General features: G+C 49.9%; 2 protein-coding genes across 4 annotated transcripts; both read left to right on the plus strand.

Moving 5' to 3' along the window:
- The first annotated feature begins 291 nt into the window (after positions 1 to 291).
- Positions 292 to 14,738, plus strand: ACKR3 (atypical chemokine receptor 3). Of its 3 annotated transcripts, none has more exons than XM_012507431.2 (2): positions 292 to 346; positions 12,822 to 14,738. In XM_012507431.2, the coding sequence occupies exon 2, from the start codon at positions 12,848 to 12,850 to the stop codon at positions 13,934 to 13,936; it is 1,089 nt and encodes a 362-aa protein (XP_012362885.1). In that variant the 5' UTR covers positions 292 to 346; positions 12,822 to 12,847; the 3' UTR covers positions 13,937 to 14,738. The 3 variants fall into 3 exon arrangements, with proteins under 3 accessions (XP_012362885.1, XP_003277509.1, XP_030659402.1); XM_003277461.3 differs by lacking the exon at positions 292 to 346 and adding an exon at positions 2,331 to 2,449; XM_030803542.1 differs by lacking the exon at positions 292 to 346 and adding an exon at positions 11,409 to 11,451.
- On the plus strand, positions 313 to 1,775 carry LOC115832450. The gene has a single exon (XM_030803543.1). The coding sequence runs from the start codon at positions 734 to 736 to the stop codon at positions 1,229 to 1,231; it is 498 nt and encodes a 165-aa protein (XP_030659403.1). The 5' UTR covers positions 313 to 733; the 3' UTR covers positions 1,232 to 1,775.
- Positions 14,739 to 15,832: the final 1,094 nt, after the last annotated feature.

Below are 15,832 nucleotides of genomic sequence, written 5' to 3' on the forward strand. Positions count from 1 at the left end.
TTAGGTCCTAGGGCAATGGAAGCTCTTTTTCTCAAAAAGCCCTGCTTGCTTACCCTCTCGTTTTCCCCCAGGTCTATTTTCTGGGACAAGGTGGGAGGCCCAAGGAAGACAGCAAAGTTCAGGCCCCAAGCACCCAGCTCCTCCTCCTGGGGTGCGAGCCTGGCCAGGGTTCCCCACCCACCCCGCCCCATTCCCCGCTGGCGCTTGGTCCGCCCCTCCCCGTCTGGAAGCCTCCAGCAGCCCCGCCCGGCGGAACTAGGGGACGGGTGGGGGACGTCGAAGGGCGAGGGCGGTGACCCCGGGGCCAGAATCCTCGCAGGCGCCTGGGCCGGGTGCCCGGCCGTGCGTGAGTGCGGAACAAGTCTGGGCGTGGGGAAGTGCGTGGGTGCGGGGCTGAGTGCGGCCGTGGGTGGGTGCGGGGCAGGGCGCGGGGCCGGGTGTGGGTTCGGGGCTGGGTGCAGGCCGTGGGCGGGCGCGGGGCCGGGGCTGGCGGGGCAGGGCGCAGGCTGCTGCAAGGCGGCCTCGTGGATTCTGGCCCCGGAGCGAGGGCGGGCCCCGGACACACGAAGTGGGTTCTCCTTTTTAAAAAAAACTGCGTTGCGTTTTCCTTCCTCCACGTTAGCATCCTGTCCGGGGTCCCCGGCCCATGTGGCCTTTCTTCCAGCGACAGTACACTTAGCTCAGAACGGATTCACACCCACTCTGTGTTTCCACCGGGCGCGCAGGCTCGGCAATGCGGAGCGCCTTCTCTGAAGGACAGGCCCCGGAGTCACGACTACAGCCACAGAAAGCGGAAACCGAGCTGCAGTCCAGAGGGGATCCCCGTACATTTCCAGCGGGCTCAGACACAGGGTCCCCCACAAGAAGGAAACAGGACAGAAAAAGTCAGGACATGTATGCTGTGGAGAGTCGAGGTCTCGCCTGGATCTTGGGTGTGTGGGTAGACGCAGCCGCTCGCAGTTTTCCTTTCCAGCGTCTCTGGGGAGCCTGGAGATGTGCTTGGTGCCGATGTGACACGAAGAGTGATTGCGCTGTCCTGCAGAGGCGGTGGCGGGGCGCTGCGCTCGGGCTGGGAAAGGCCGGCCCCAGGGCGACCCCTCCGGAGGCCCCCGGAGAGCAGGTGTGCGCCTCGCCTCCCGCTGGGCAGCCAGTTCAGGAGAAAAATGTGAAGCTTTTATCTAAACAAAATATTTCTTTTGTTAAGGGCTTTCTCCACACGGAGACTTTCTAGCCACGTGAGACTTTGACCTCCCAGTCCCCCAGATTCAGCGCTGGGACCGAGCGTCTGCTGTTATTTTTAGTAGAAGTATAAAAAGAATCTCGAAAAGTTTTAGCTCTGGAGAAGGCGTGAATACAGCTGATGACTTCACACACTCCACTTGAGCCGCTCTTTAAGAACTCCAGGAGATCACAAAGCAATACGAAAGCCAGAGCATTGCACTGGGATGGGCTGGCGGGTGGCCTTTGGGTCCCTATCTTATGGGCGATTTTTGTATATGGGGCATTAGAGATGAGTATCACCTGGATCACATTTTTAGGTTGAGTTCCTCCATGGGGGGAGCTTTAGCAGTACGCTTCCAAATAAGAATGTAGATTACAATAATTGTAGTAAAGTGTTTGCCAGACTCATCTCAGAGAAAGACATTATCAAAAGGCATTTATTATCTTCCTAATGCGTGTCTGGCACTGGGCAGACACTGTAGAATACTATCTTGATTAGAGTCTCAAGGATTTTGTACCTAACGTCCTTTACAAGTAAAAGTATTCAAGTATAATCTATTATAAAGACTCTTTTCCCCACTTGGGGGATATACGGTGTGGTATCGATTCATTGGTCATACCAAAACTGTTACTTCTGTTTTGGAGGAATTAACAAGGAAAACCCAGGCTTAGTAAATCAACATCGAAGTTCAGAAGTTCAGAGTAATTTGCCTTGGGAACAAAGTCCTCCCTGGAGCGAAGAGGCATTCACAGGAACTCTTGGTGTTAATGGGATTATTCAAGATATACCTGAGACCAGATAAATATTTGATGATTTTGCCAAGCACTAGGGTTTCTTTGCAGTTTTTCTTCGGCTGACGTTTTCCCCCATGGGGTTTAGACTTTGTGGCTTCATCAGATTTTGCAAATGAAAGAAGGCTGGGGTTTCCCAAGAGTAAGCTTGTGCAGGAAACAACAGACTAGTGAGGTTTACAAGAGCGGTGTGTGTGGTGTGTGTGTGTGTGTGTGTGTGTGTGTCTGCCTGTGGGATGGGGGTGGCACGGGGGAGAGAGAGATGTGGGTTACAAAGCTGCCATCTAGAGGCTAGAGGCTCTTTTCTGCAGTGTATATAATGCAAGTCTGCAGCCAGCAGAGCTCACAGTTGTTGCAAAGCGCTCAGCACTAAGGGAGCCAGCGCACAGCACAGCCAGGAAGGCGAGCGAGCACAGCCAGCCCAGCCAGCCCGGAGGTAAGGAAACAGTGCTCGGGCAGCAGCTGTGCTCGGAAAGAAGGCACGGCTTCTGCTCTTAAGCCAAGTGGTCTTTTTCAAAGGACTTCTTTAAAATCGCTCAGATGGGTGCTTTTGCGTCTGCGGGTCTGGTTTCTGAAAACCCAGGCTGCACGTAGCTGCATTGCAAAGTGCTTTTGCTAATTCGGAGGGCTTCACCTTTCGCTTCAGAAAGCAAAGGGCAGTTTTCTTAAGTCACTTGCAGAAGGAAGTTTCCATGCATATTTAGGAATCTGGTGTTTATTTGCTGTGTGGCTATTTAAGCTCCAGTAAGCAGGGGAATTTTGCAAGAACACAGACTATCCATTCTGCCTGACCAATTTGGCATGGGGATTAGCTTGGCACCCACTGTTTACCTGTTTTGCTTCTAGTATATCAGTTTGGAAACAGATAAAATTGGCAGTAAATACGTAATTCCAGAACGATGAACACTTCATATAAGACGCATCCTTAAATGGAGCAGAAAACTGCTGAGAATCTTTGTGAGTCCAAGATGTATTTGAATTCAGAACTTTGGGGGATTTACCAGAGTTCGTAAGTCCGGAAGCTATAAACGTGAATGTTAAATACAGCCCGGTCTTCTCTTCTCTTGATGGCACGCTTGCTAATCTAATTTGAGTATTGTTCTCTTAGAAGCTGTTAAGTCCAAATTCAATTGTGGGGGTGGGTGGGGGAAGCACACACACAAGTCTACTATTTTGCAATTTAAATACACTCTTCAGGTAAAATGTGGATTTTGTTCAATTTTGTTGGCATGTGCAAAGATTCAAGGACTGACTGAGAGAACTTTGGAGTGAGGTCAGGGATGGGTGGTTAGCCAAGACTTGTAACTTCCAGGGAGAATGAGAAGTTGTAAAAGTCAGACTGGCTGTCTCTCTTTCTCTCTTCCTCTCTTTCTTTCCTTTTGCTCACAACAGGATTACTTAGTGTTTCAAAAGTGGGAGAGAGCCTCCTTAAATGGTTTACAGCCCTTTGAATGTATTTGGTGTAGTGACATCCCCTGAAACTTCGGTCTGCAAAGTCTCAACATGGTAACTTTGTTCTTTTCTTTTTTAAAGGCAGACGCTGCCTTTAGTGTCCCTTTATTTATTCCAGGAAAAATGTGGACATCAGCTAGGCACGCCTAGCAAAGAAAGTGGAGGCTGCTGGTTTCTGTGCTTTTAATTTTCCATAGATTTTAAGTGGATAAACTGCTCGTCCTTCTTTCATCAGAATATGAACTTTCCCCAGATGGAAAGCCTTTTTCTAAAGCAAAGTTGCACATGGGAGCTCTAGCTTGGAAACAATTTGCTCTTTTTTCCCCAGTCTCTGCCATAAACACTTGAATGTGCACACAACTGCAGAACTTAGTGCCACAATCTCCAGGAGATTGGGGGGCGGGGGAAAGCTGCCCAGGATGGGGGTGGGAAAGCAAAGGAAAATGGAGAAATGGCTGTAGTTTGCTGCCCATCAGCTTTTTTCTTTTAAGGGGCAGACATTGCAGTCGTAATTTTAAAAAAGTTCATAAAGCATCGCCAAGGCAGCATGCCTGTGCGACACACGCAGGACTTTGGGGGTGTGTTTTCCCTGTATTAACAGCAAGTCGTTGAAGCGTTGAGAAGGTATTATGATTTCTAATCAGGCCCAGAACAGGCCAAGTATAGGCTTTCTGAATGAAAAAAAAAAAAAAAAAAACCCAAAACAAAAAACCCTACTTAATCAGGAACAGTGGCTTTTTGTGTGATCATTTTAGGGAGAGAGCTCCTGTTTTCAAGTCGACGTGAGGGAAATTGGTTGAAGTTACTCAAACCTGAGGCTGAAGGGCAGTCACTTTATAAACCTTAAGAGTAACTGAGGAGAAAGAAAAAGATCTCAAACGCTGCAAAACTTTAGATTTTTTCTCAGTGATTTTGTAGAACATGAGGGGAATTTGGGGCCAGAAGGCATTTGTACCTTTAAACCAGGCAATCAAATAACTTAGTTTTATTATTAGAAGCAAGAATAGTATTAAAACACCTTCAATTGGATTGCATGTGTGTAGGTGTAATTCAGAAAGAAACTAAAGATTGTGTCATGTCAAGTGTTTATTCAAGTCCAGGAAGGAAAAGACAAAGCTCCAGGACACGTATTTTCAGTTGAAATAAAAGCAAGCAAGCCAGAAATAGACAGATCAGGACAGGGAGGCGTGCAGGGGGTGGCCCTGATTTTGAATACTTCATGGTTTCCTGCAGAGAATATTTGATGCTTTTATTGACTAATTTGGAATTGAAAAAAAAAAAAACATTATTGCTTCGATATTAAAGTGATCAGGGAATTGCATAATTTTATGGTGACAATTTTAAAGAGCCACAGGTAGTTTTGGAAGCAGACTGTGTTTTGTTCCAGGCACTGAAAAAGTGGATGGGGGCCGAGACTATCTCAGGTGGCCTTGAACCGCTGTTGGCAAAGGGGCAGATAACGAGCCCAGGGCAGTGTGGGGGACTTTGTGTTTTGAAGTCTGGGTCAGCCAGATAGTAAGAATCTTTTGCTTTTCCTGCTATAACAGATATGTAGACCTCCTCCCTCAGTTGTATATGCAGAGCCTAAGTTTGCACAGAGTCCTCCTGGGAACCCCATTGTGTCTGGCTGAGGGCGGGGGTGAGGAGGCTCTCCTAGCCTGGCTGACCTCCCACTGCCTTGTCCTAGTCCTAAGCTGGGTGGGAATCAGGGCTCTGGTTACACTGGGCCAGCCCAGACGGCAGCCTTTGTGACGTGGGAATCTCTGGACCTGCTCTTGTGGATAGAGCTTTGCTTCCCTGTTGGGCAGCTGAGCACAATAGACCAGATCAGGTTTCTGGACGTGGGATTTATTTGATCCACCAAATCCTTAAAGTGGACGAGGATGTCCCATGTGTTCATGTGAAGTATGTCTAAGGACCCTGGGCAGAGGTGGACTGTATCTGAATCAGGGTATAGAGTTTTCTGTAGTTATTATTTTTTGAGTTCTCAAGTAATTCAAAGCAGGTATGTACTTGCATAAAATAAGATCACCCATGGTCACTAGTGAATGTGTAGTCAAGACTGTTTTCCATTTGCTGGCAGCAGAGGGGACAGACAGCTCCCCATTCTGCTTTCAGCCCTAGCAGATAGTCACAGAGAGTCCGCCTGGGCCAAAGCTCCCCTAGGTTACTTGGTTGGTTTCCCCATAGATTCGATGTAGCATTGGTTAAAAACACACAGACACACACACATGCACACACACACCCCACTCAATGATGCGCAGCTGCCTAATGGTTCTTCAGAGGTAGTGTGGATTCTCCTGATCTAACTTGCAGGCTCAGCCTAAGCCAGGGTTGGCCTGGTGGAAGAGGTGTTATCTGCTCAAAGAGACCAGAGCGTTTGCTTTTGTAGCATGATTCCCGCTGGAGAGTCCCTGGAGACGTTGGAAAGGGGAAGAGAACTCTGTTCTTAGCCACAAGCCCACCATAACCCAGTCTCTTCACCCAGCCTGGCCTCAGTTTCCAGGTGTGCAAACAGTGAGGGCCACTGTCCCAGCTCTTGTCTCATCACTCAGTGAGGGCCACTGTCCCAGCTCTTGTCTTGATGGTTTCCTGCAGGGAATATTTGATGCTTTTATTGACTAATTTGGAATTGAAAAAAAAAAAACATTATGGCTTCGATATTACAGTGATCAGGGAATTGCATAATTTTATGGTGACAATTTTAAAGAGCCACAGGTAGTTTTGGAAGCAGTTTCTTCATGAAATTCCCTTGTAGGACACAGGTTTCACACTGCAGAAAGCCAGTGAAGGAGGCGGAAGTCCTGCAGGGCCCAGATGGCCTGAGGGCCCCCCTCCTCGGAGCCAGTCCCGGGGCCCCAGGCCTGGCCTGAGTTATCTTATCTGTACCACTGTAGAGGAGTGACGTGTGTGTAGCAGCCTGGTCTGCACCCAGCTACCAGAGCACCCCACTGCAAAGCTGCCTGTGGGGTTCGTATCACCTCCATTCTCAAAGCCTCCTCTGCTCCAAAGCCGTGGCCTTGTTCTAGACCTTCCTGGCTCCTGCATGGACAAGCCCCGGCCACATTCCTTCCCCACCCTTTAAGGCCCAACTCTTACCTCCATCTGCTCTTTGTGGAGAGTCCTTGCCTCAGCCAGGCTGGGTGACTCTACCCATGGCTGTGCCTTCCTGGAACATCCTTGATCACACCTACCTCCTTGAAGTCCCCCATAAGCCACCAGAGTGGAAACCCCTCATTTTCCTGCTGAAGGGGCATGCACCACCTTGCTTATGCCTGGGGGGTGTTGGGCCTGCATGCCTTCCCAATTAGCCGGTGGGGTCTTGGGGGTTGGGGGGAGATGTTTCTGATTTGTTGTCCTCACATGCCCCAGAGCAGTGCCTCCTGGAATAAGAGGCTCAGTCTGTCAACACCAGCTCGGTGACGATTTCAGAAAAGTCTCTCCTGGACGCCCGTCTCTGCTGCTGGCCACGGTCGCTGGTCTTGGTGGGGCATGATTAACTGCTGGCTCATTGAGCACCTACTATGTACGGCTGTAGCTGTATAGCTGCATAGCTGTAGCTACATAAAGTTACAGAAGACTTGTTGGGGGGTGTGGGGCCTGGTAGGAATGAGGTGGAGGGGCAAGAAACCTGAACAACGTGATGGTACAAAAGACATTCCAGAATAGAGATGTGCAGTATGGGGCCAGGATGGGAGAATCAGAAAGGCAGAGGGCATCAGCTGGGAAGAGTCTGTGGTTGGAGACTGCAAACATATGGAAGGGAGTTTGGAGGAACACTGGCCAGGTGCCTGAACATGTGGCATTCTCTGGAAGGAACTAATCAGCGTGAGGACGTGCTGATTGCATACTCAGCCATCACCCATGGAGGCTCTAAACCTGAGTACCTCTAATTCTGGCTTCACCCTCAGCTTGCAGAGTGAGCCCAGGGAGACCATTTGGATGCAGCTAAATACCCCAGGCTGCTTGCTGCAGCACGATCGTTGTCAAGGATACTTGGTTGATGAATAAAACATCCCAGAAACGAGAGGTGCATCTCCGGGAAAGTCCCGCAATTGACAAGAGGAGCCCCAGTACCATCTGGGCTGTGAGTGACAGAGGAGTCCCTTTGCAAGCCATAGGCTGGCAGGGATGGAGGGCTGGACAGGTGCTTGCCCACCGCCGGCCACGGGAAAGTTCTCTCCCTGTCACTGCAACGTGCGACAGGGCCGCTAAAAAGGTGACCCCTGTACGAAGGAATGAATGAGATAAAACAGAGCAAGCACTGGGAAAAAGGGAATGACAGCTGACGTTCACTGCTTTTCGTTCTCCCTTGGGTCTCTGTGGTCCAGGAAAATGCAACATGACCCTCGATTGTTCTGGGGACCATTCCTCCCTCTATGAAAATTTACATAATTCTTGATGTCAAATTTCAAATAACACAGAAGTTTATTGAGTAAAAACTACAAGTCACCTTCTGTTCCCTCCTCCTACCTTCCCAGCCCCAAGTTTTATACTTACTGCAGGTCTTTTTCTATGCCTTCGTGCACATATATTTACATATAAAGATACATAAATGTAATTTTTGTGTTTCTTTCTGCATAGCTGGGGTTGTGCTGTGTGTGCGTGCGTCTGCGCATTGTCTTTCACCGAACAGCATGTAACTCTCCCTGTGGATGAAGGGAGGCCTCCCTCTCACAGCTGTATTATATTCCAGATGGCGGAGACACCAGGCTTTACTGAGTCATGCCTCTGTTGAAAGACATTTATGTTGTCTCCAGTGTTTGCTCGTAAATAAATACTGCTTTAAAAAACATCTTGTGTATATTTGGAGACACATGAATATTTTGAGGAGAGAAATGTGTGAATTTGTATCATCATAGAACAGGAAAGAAACATCTTTTGTTCTGCATCCCCTCCCCTTCCTTCCCCCTGGAATCTTTTATGCAGAAACCTTAGAACCTAAGTGTCAGAAGTGGGTCTCATTCCCCTGCCTGCCCCGGCGTGGGCACTGAGGCCACAGAGATGCAGGCAGTGGGCAGGTTTGATTCACACCCAGAAATGTTTCTTAGACCCTGGCTTCAAGCGGGAATGGAATTGCTGGTTGATTCCAGCAGAGGATGACTGGTCTAAGTGGATGTCTCCTTCAGGCCCCGTGGCTATCCGCCGTCCCAGCTTCCCAGTGTAAACAGACCCAGCACAGGCTGAGAGGCATTAAGAATGTATACAAGGACCCAAGGGCTGGCCCATCCAGATCTGTGCGGAATGCAGTCAGTCTTTTCTGTATGGGATGAGGTAATCCCCTGCTTTTGCTTGAGGGGACCTGTGATTTCTGTGCAGGGCCCTCTGGGGGTTCATTAGAGGCCTCCCTCCCTCTCTCCACGTTCAGATTTTGCAGGGAGCTTTGTCACCAGGCCTTTGAGAACCAGGGGCCCTGGTTACACATTTCATAGTTTGCCCTATGAAGCTTTTGTTCCTATCGGGGATTCTGAGAGTGTCACTTATTAAGATGTAAGCAGGTAATTTAGGAAGATTCTTTGCTCCAATAGCGGAGGCACACCATCAGTGAATGGTGTTCAGTGAAAGTGGGCCCTGCCCACCCTAAACGTCCTGCAGGCAGGCTGGGGCGGCCAGAGCCTTTGTCGCAGACCACATTCCATGTTACATGGCAGTTCCCTCTTTTGAATAAGGGGATTGTCTTTGTCAAATAATAATCTGTTTTCTGGAGACAGCTCTTGTTTCTGAAACCTAATGCATGAAAAATACCAAAATGACAAAAGGCTAAGCTATCGTATGACATTTTTGTTTTTCTGTTTTTTGTTTTCTTTAGCTCCCATTTAAATTTGCAGAGGACTTGATGACTGCACTGTCTGCTTAATCTCCCTTTCCGCTGTGCTTTCCTTCCTTTATCTGACCACTGGAGCCTTTGGTGGTGGGAAGGGAGAGCCCCGTCCAGGCCCCAAGAGGAAAGCAGGCGATCCTGGTGTGGGCCTCTGGCTCTGTTTCCTGGCCAGTCCCAGTGTGGGCTGCTGTTCCTTGGGCTGACTGGTGGTTAATGATTGAGGATCGGTGATCGGTGACTGATGATTGGTGGCCGGTGATTGGTGGGGCAGTGAGGAGCTCCAGCCTCTGCTCTCTCATTCAGCCCTTGGGCAGGAACAGCCATGCCCTTGTTGGAAGTTTCCCACTGTGCCACCCAGGAGGGGAGAAGCAAGGACAGAGGCGAGGACGGCTGAGCGGGGAAGTGCCTATCTCAGAAATACTATTTTTGACTCAGAGGACCAATGGTCCCTAAATCAAATTTTCTTCACCCAAAGAGGCAGAGGTAGAAAGCCAAGGGCTGTATGGGGGTCCCTGAGCCCTTTTCCACCTCTCATTCCCACTCTGGGCTCTGAGAATACTGAAGGCTGCTGGTAGCTCAAAGCTGGTGAGTGTCTGTTTTGTGCTAAGAGTGGAGGAACTGGAAGGAAGGACACACTCGAGATGTGGGAACCAGGCGTCTTCTCACTGAGTGACCCTGCCTCCTGCTGGGGCCTGTCCATGCTGAGCAGTGGCCAGGCGCCTGGCATCTGACATGTCTCTACACTGGAGGGCGAGTAAGACCTGAGCCAGAGGAATGTCACCATGGTGGGGGAGAGAGGTGGGGCGGATTCGGGATCCAAGTTCTGGCGAACAAAGACTGAGGGTCATTTCTTTCTAGCCCCTGTGAATGGCCCAAGCCCCAGGATTTATGGCAGCTTCTGCTGTGTGGCTGTGCCAGTGGGGACAGAGCAGGGAGCCCAAGCTGGGCGCCGGCCGAGCTGCCCTCTGGACCCAGCTGCTGTCCCTGCTGCTGCCCAGCTGTGGGTGGGGCCGTCCTCCATTCAAGCTCCTCTGCTCCCCGGGACTCTGGGGTCAGATGAGATTATGGGTGAAAGTGTTTTGGAAACCAAGCCATGACGCAAATGTGTTTCGTTTTAAGGAAATGGGACAAAGGAACAAGGGTTGTTGCAGTAGAGCCATGTGGGAGAGCAAAGGTGAAATCCTTGTCTCCTGGAATCACAGGTGAAGAGTGGAACGTCAGCTCGGGTCATTTGGTGGCCAAGGGAAGGTGGCGATAGTAGCTTCAAGGCACAGCCTGGGGTTGGCTGTCCGCCCTGGAGGCAGTCGGGCAGGCCAGGGTGTCCTCAGCTCCCTGCTGGGCCTACGTCCTTTTGGAGTTCTAGAGCTGCGTCTTAGGACAAGTGTGCCGAGCCTCCTGCTTTGAGTTTCTGTCCTGACCTTGACCTTGCTCACCTCCATGGGCACCCTCCCATGCTTGGGCATCAGGGCTTGTCATAAGTCCATGGTCACAGGGCTTGATTCCTCCTAGTGGGTGACTCTGAGGACGGCCAGGCCTCCCGCTGCAGGACCAGCGTGGTTCCCTCCATGGAGAGCTTTCAGAGTGGGGAGGGGATGCGGCTGTTATGGGAGGCCCAGCCCTTTCTGTCGGCTGTGGAGGACACTGAGTCAGGTTAGGTCACCAGGAGGGGACCCCACAGTCATTTACATCCCACAGAGGGAAGTGCCCAGAAGCCTGCAACAGTCTCTGCTAAGAGGAGTTCAAGCGAGGTCCTCTGCTGTGAATGTTGAGGCTGTGGAGCCGAGGCCGCGAAATTTCTCACTTTTCAGGGATTCTGTTCATGTTGTCCCAAAGGAGAAGCCCATCAAACAACCCAGTCTCTGTGTGAGCTTGTGAGTCTCCCTCCACTGAGGGTATTTATTACTCAGCCAGTAAGAGCCAGTTTTCCAGGGGAATAGAATTAAACAAGGTTCTGCTTTTTGCTGAAGGGGAAAACCGCTCCCCTTAGGTGGGAGAATCCCCAGGGTTCTTTCTTCCTGGCCAGGGAGGGAGAAGGGGGTGACGTTTTATTGCGCATCGGCTAGGGTCAAGCTCTCAATTAGGTCCTTTCTTCTTTCTTCTTAGGGTGTCTGTGAGATAGGTGCTGCTGTCCTGGGGAGGCAGATGCAGACAGATTAACTCTCAAGGTAAATGCTAATGAATAGAGGAGCCAGAATTCCGACCCAGGAATGTCTGATCTCGGAGTGGGCGGCTTCCCAGCTGTGGCTTTGCATACCGCTAGCGTAGCCACCTGGACACTGATTCCCTGACCCTTGTCCCAGATCCTCCAGGAAATTCTCATATGTAACCTGGAATCCACTTTAAAGGAACTTGGTAAATAATGACTTGACTCTAGGCCGGTCATTACCTGGGACAGGTGAGGGGGAAGGGCAACCACCTGACTATGTCACTGTCAACAGTGCATCCTTGGGCTGAGGTTTTCATTTCACAGTGGGGTTCAGGCAGGGCTAATTGCTGACCCAGGACCATGGCCTGGAGGGATTTCAGGGCCTTCCCATGGGCGGACTGACAGTAGAAGACAGCCCCTGTCAGTCTATCTGGAGAAATCAGTGCCAGATAACAATGGTACCCCGTGGCTGAATTCTGGCTGGGAGTGAAATGGTGATGGAGTGTTGGTCTCACCTCAGGTCGGCAGGGAAAACAGTTGGGAAAGTCGTCAGCCCTCCTGAAATGCAGCAGGTGGTGATTTTTGTGCTTTGAGTCTTGGCACACTTTGCTCTTGAAGCAGTTGAACAAATAAAGGAATGGAAAAACAGGTGCTGACCCAGAGTTTGAGACAGCTGGTTGGTTGCTCTTCATTGAAAACCACACAGCCAACCCAGAGTCTTCAGGTTTGGGGCGCAGTTAAGCTGTGGGGCACCCTGCGTAGGCTCACTGCGTTTCCAGAGGCTTTATGACTGCACACTGGGGCCACCTGAGACCCAGGTTTACATGTGAATTTAGCAGAAAAGTAAAAAGTGCTGAGTCACATTTTAAATGCAAATTTGGAGGAGGATTTGAAATGCTTTCATTAAGACACCAAAGCAGGACACTTGTAATACAGCAGTGCCAGGAGAGGACAACCCTGCCATTCTTTGGGGACGTAGATAAAATGGTTCCACTGCTCCCTGCTGAGAGTGAGCAGGCCATCAGCATCACGGTGGCCGGGGCTCAGCTGCCTGACGTTTCTTTGGCCCCTGTACTGTGTTGATTTCACACCCTGGGCACAGCCAGGCTGGCGGTGTCTTGAGAGCGCAGCCATGAAAAGATGGAGAAAGCAAACACAGTTTGTGTCTTGGAGCACCACATGGATTTAGATTCAGAGTATGATTTATTTTGTTTTGGAGAGTTTTATTATGGATTTTTTTTTCTCCCTTCTTTGCAAAGACATTACAGAGCTAAACCCAAACAGCTGAGCCTATCAGGGCCTTGGGAAAACATTTTGCCGAAACTTGAGTTTTTCCTAATGGAGTGACTTTTCTCTTCCATCTTTTTCGTTTGCTTGGTTTTCTCATAGGTCATTTGATTGCCCCCCTCAGAACGATGGATCTGCATCTCTTCGACTACTCAGAGCCAGGGAACTTCTCGGACATCAGCTGGCCCTGCAACAGCAGTGACTGCATCGTGGTGGACACGGTGATGTGCCCCAACATGCCCAACAAAAGCGTCCTGCTCTACACGCTCTCCTTCATTTACATTTTCATCTTCGTCATCGGCATGATTGCCAACTCCGTGGTGGTCTGGGTGAATATCCAGGCCAAGACCACAGGCTATGACACGCACTGCTACATCTTGAACCTGGCCATCGCCGACCTGTGGGTTGTCCTCACCATCCCGGTCTGGGTGGTCAGCCTCGTGCAGCACAACCAGTGGCCCATGGGCGAGCTCACGTGCAAAGTCACACACCTCATCTTCTCCATCAACCTCTTCGGCAGCATTTTCTTCCTCACATGTATGAGCGTGGACCGCTACCTCTCCATCACCTACTTCACCAACACCTCGAGCAGCAGAAAGAAGATGGTACGCCGTGTCGTCTGCATCCTGGTGTGGCTGCTCGCCTTCTGCGTGTCCCTGCCCGACACCTACTACCTGAAGACCGTCACGTCTGCGTCCAACAACGAGACCTACTGCCGGTCCTTCTACCCCGAGCACAGCGTCAAGGAGTGGCTGATCGGCATGGAGCTGGTCTCTGTGATTTTGGGCTTCGCCATTCCCTTCTCCGTCATCGCTGTCTTCTACTTCCTGCTGGCCAGAGCCATCTCGGCGTCCGGTGACCAGGAGAAGCACAGCAGCCGGAAGATCATCTTCTCCTACGTGGTGGTCTTCCTCGTCTGCTGGCTGCCCTACCACGTGGCGGTGCTGCTGGACATCTTCTCCATCCTGCACTACATCCCTTTCACCTGCCGGCTGGAGCACGCCCTCTTCACGGCCCTGCACGTCACACAGTGCCTGTCGCTGGTGCACTGCTGCGTCAACCCCGTCCTCTACAGCTTCATCAATCGCAACTACAGGTACGAGCTGATGAAGGCCTTCATCTTCAAGTACTCGGCCAAAACAGGGCTCACCAAGCTCATCGACGCCTCCAGAGTCTCAGAAACGGAGTACTCTGCCTTGGAGCAGAGCACCAAGTGATCTGCCCTGGAGAGGCTCTGGGACGCGTTTACTTGTCTTTGAACAGGGTGATAGGCCCTATGGTTTTCTAGAGCAAAGCAAAGTAGCTTCTGGTCTTGATGCTTGAGTAGCGTGAACGGGGGAGCACGTGCCCCCTGCATCCATTCTCTCTTTCTCTTGACGACGCGGCTGTCGTCTGGCTGTGCGTGCTGACAGTTTTGCAACAGGCAGAGCTGTGTCGCACAGCAGTGCTGTGCGTCGGAGCCAGCCGAGGATGGGCTTGCCTGGACTTCTGTAAGATAGGATTTTCTGTGTTTCCTGAATTTTTTATATGGTGATTTGTATTTAAATTTTAAGACTTTATTTTCTCACTATTGATGTACCTTATAAATGTATTTGAAAGTTAAATATATTTTAAATATTGTTTGGGAGGCATAGTGCTGACATATATTCGGAGTGTTGTAGTTTTAAGGTTAGCATGACTTCAGTTTTGACTAAGGATGACACTAATTGTTAGCTGTTTTGAAATTTTATATATATAAATATATATAAATATATAAATATATGCCGGTCTTGGCTGAAATGTTTTATTTACCATAGTTTTATATCTGTGTGGTGTTTTGTACCGGCACGGGATATGGAACGAAAACTGCTTTGTAATGCAGTTTGTGACATTAATAGTATTGTAAAGTTACACTTAAAAAAAACAAAAAACTGTTCTGGACTGCAAATCTGTGCACACAACGAACAGTTGCATTTCAGAGAGTTCTCTCAATTTGTAAGTTATTTTTTTTAATAAAGATTTTTGTTTCCTAAAAATGCATCACGTCTCAGTTTTAAAAGTGTGTTTTGGCACTTGAGTAGCACGCGTGATAATAATACATGGATATATACGGCATACACAGACCAACTGAATGAACATGCTTAGAAAAAGAGTGCTACTGTAAAGCAAAAACTACCAGGTTAACTTGTTGGAAATGATATAAAAAGAAAAAACATTTGAGCACGCTGCATGGTTTTTTTTTAAATTTTCAGGCAATAAAGTTTTCGGTGTGGGGGATGATTGCTAGGGTCCAGCTAGGAGAGAAGGCTGGTACAGAGAAGGTGCCACTTGCTTCTACTTCCTGCTGGCCAGAGCCGTCTCTATTCAGAGCCTGTCTGAACTGCCCGTCCAGACAGGAGAGTTTCAGGGTGCGGGACTGGTGTCCTTATCTCTACCACCTGTGTGCTTCCAGAGCCTGTGGCACAGCCCCTTAAATCTCATCTGCTAAGGTAAACACCTCCAGGGGCAATATTTCCTGTTCAGAGTTTTCATTTAAACCGTGCCAATCAGCTACCCTCTTGAGGCCACACAATGAGCAAATCCCCAGCTTGCGCATGTCCGTACTAGTGGTTGGAAAGAGTGCTCTCAGAATGGCCAGTTCCTGCTGTGCCCTCTCTAACTCTACCTGGAGCCACAAGAATGGCGGATACTTCAACAGACGAGTCAGCTGGGCAGGGGCTCAGAGAGGGGCTGGGCTCCCAGCACTGCCCTCACCACCTCCACCTCTACCTCTGCCAAGACCTTTCTGCACAGAGAGCTGTTTGCCAACACAAAGGCAGACCCAGATGCTCGCCTGACCTGTGGGCTTGGGGGCTGCTGCTAGGTTGGAAAGCACCCTGTGCAAGTCCTTGCCCCACAGACCCACAATGGGCAGCCCTGCAGTGCCCAGGGGCCCATAGACCGAGTCCACTGCAGAGGGCTCCTATTTCCTGCAAAGGGCTTCACAGCTTAGAGTTTTGAAACTAGGGCTGTAACTTACTGGAAATATGTTCTTGATACACATGTACATCCTCAGGTGCATATACACCTGGTCTTCAGTGGGATTCTGGTCCGATAATAATGTAGATAGTGGGATAACAGCACACAAAGAGGCA

This window comes from Nomascus leucogenys, chromosome 22a, assembly GCF_006542625.1.
Source record: "Nomascus leucogenys isolate Asia chromosome 22a, Asia_NLE_v1, whole genome shotgun sequence".
Taxonomy (NCBI): Eukaryota; Metazoa; Chordata; class Mammalia; order Primates; family Hylobatidae; genus Nomascus; species Nomascus leucogenys.

Excerpts from the sequence above, each read along its gene's own strand:
- LOC115832450 (XM_030803543.1), top strand. The coding sequence starts at position 734 with ATGCGGAGCGCCTTCTCTGAAGGACAGGCCCCGGAGTCACGACTACAG.
- ACKR3 (XM_012507431.2), top strand. The coding sequence starts at position 12,848 with ATGGATCTGCATCTCTTCGACTACTCAGAGCCAGGGAACTTCTCGGAC.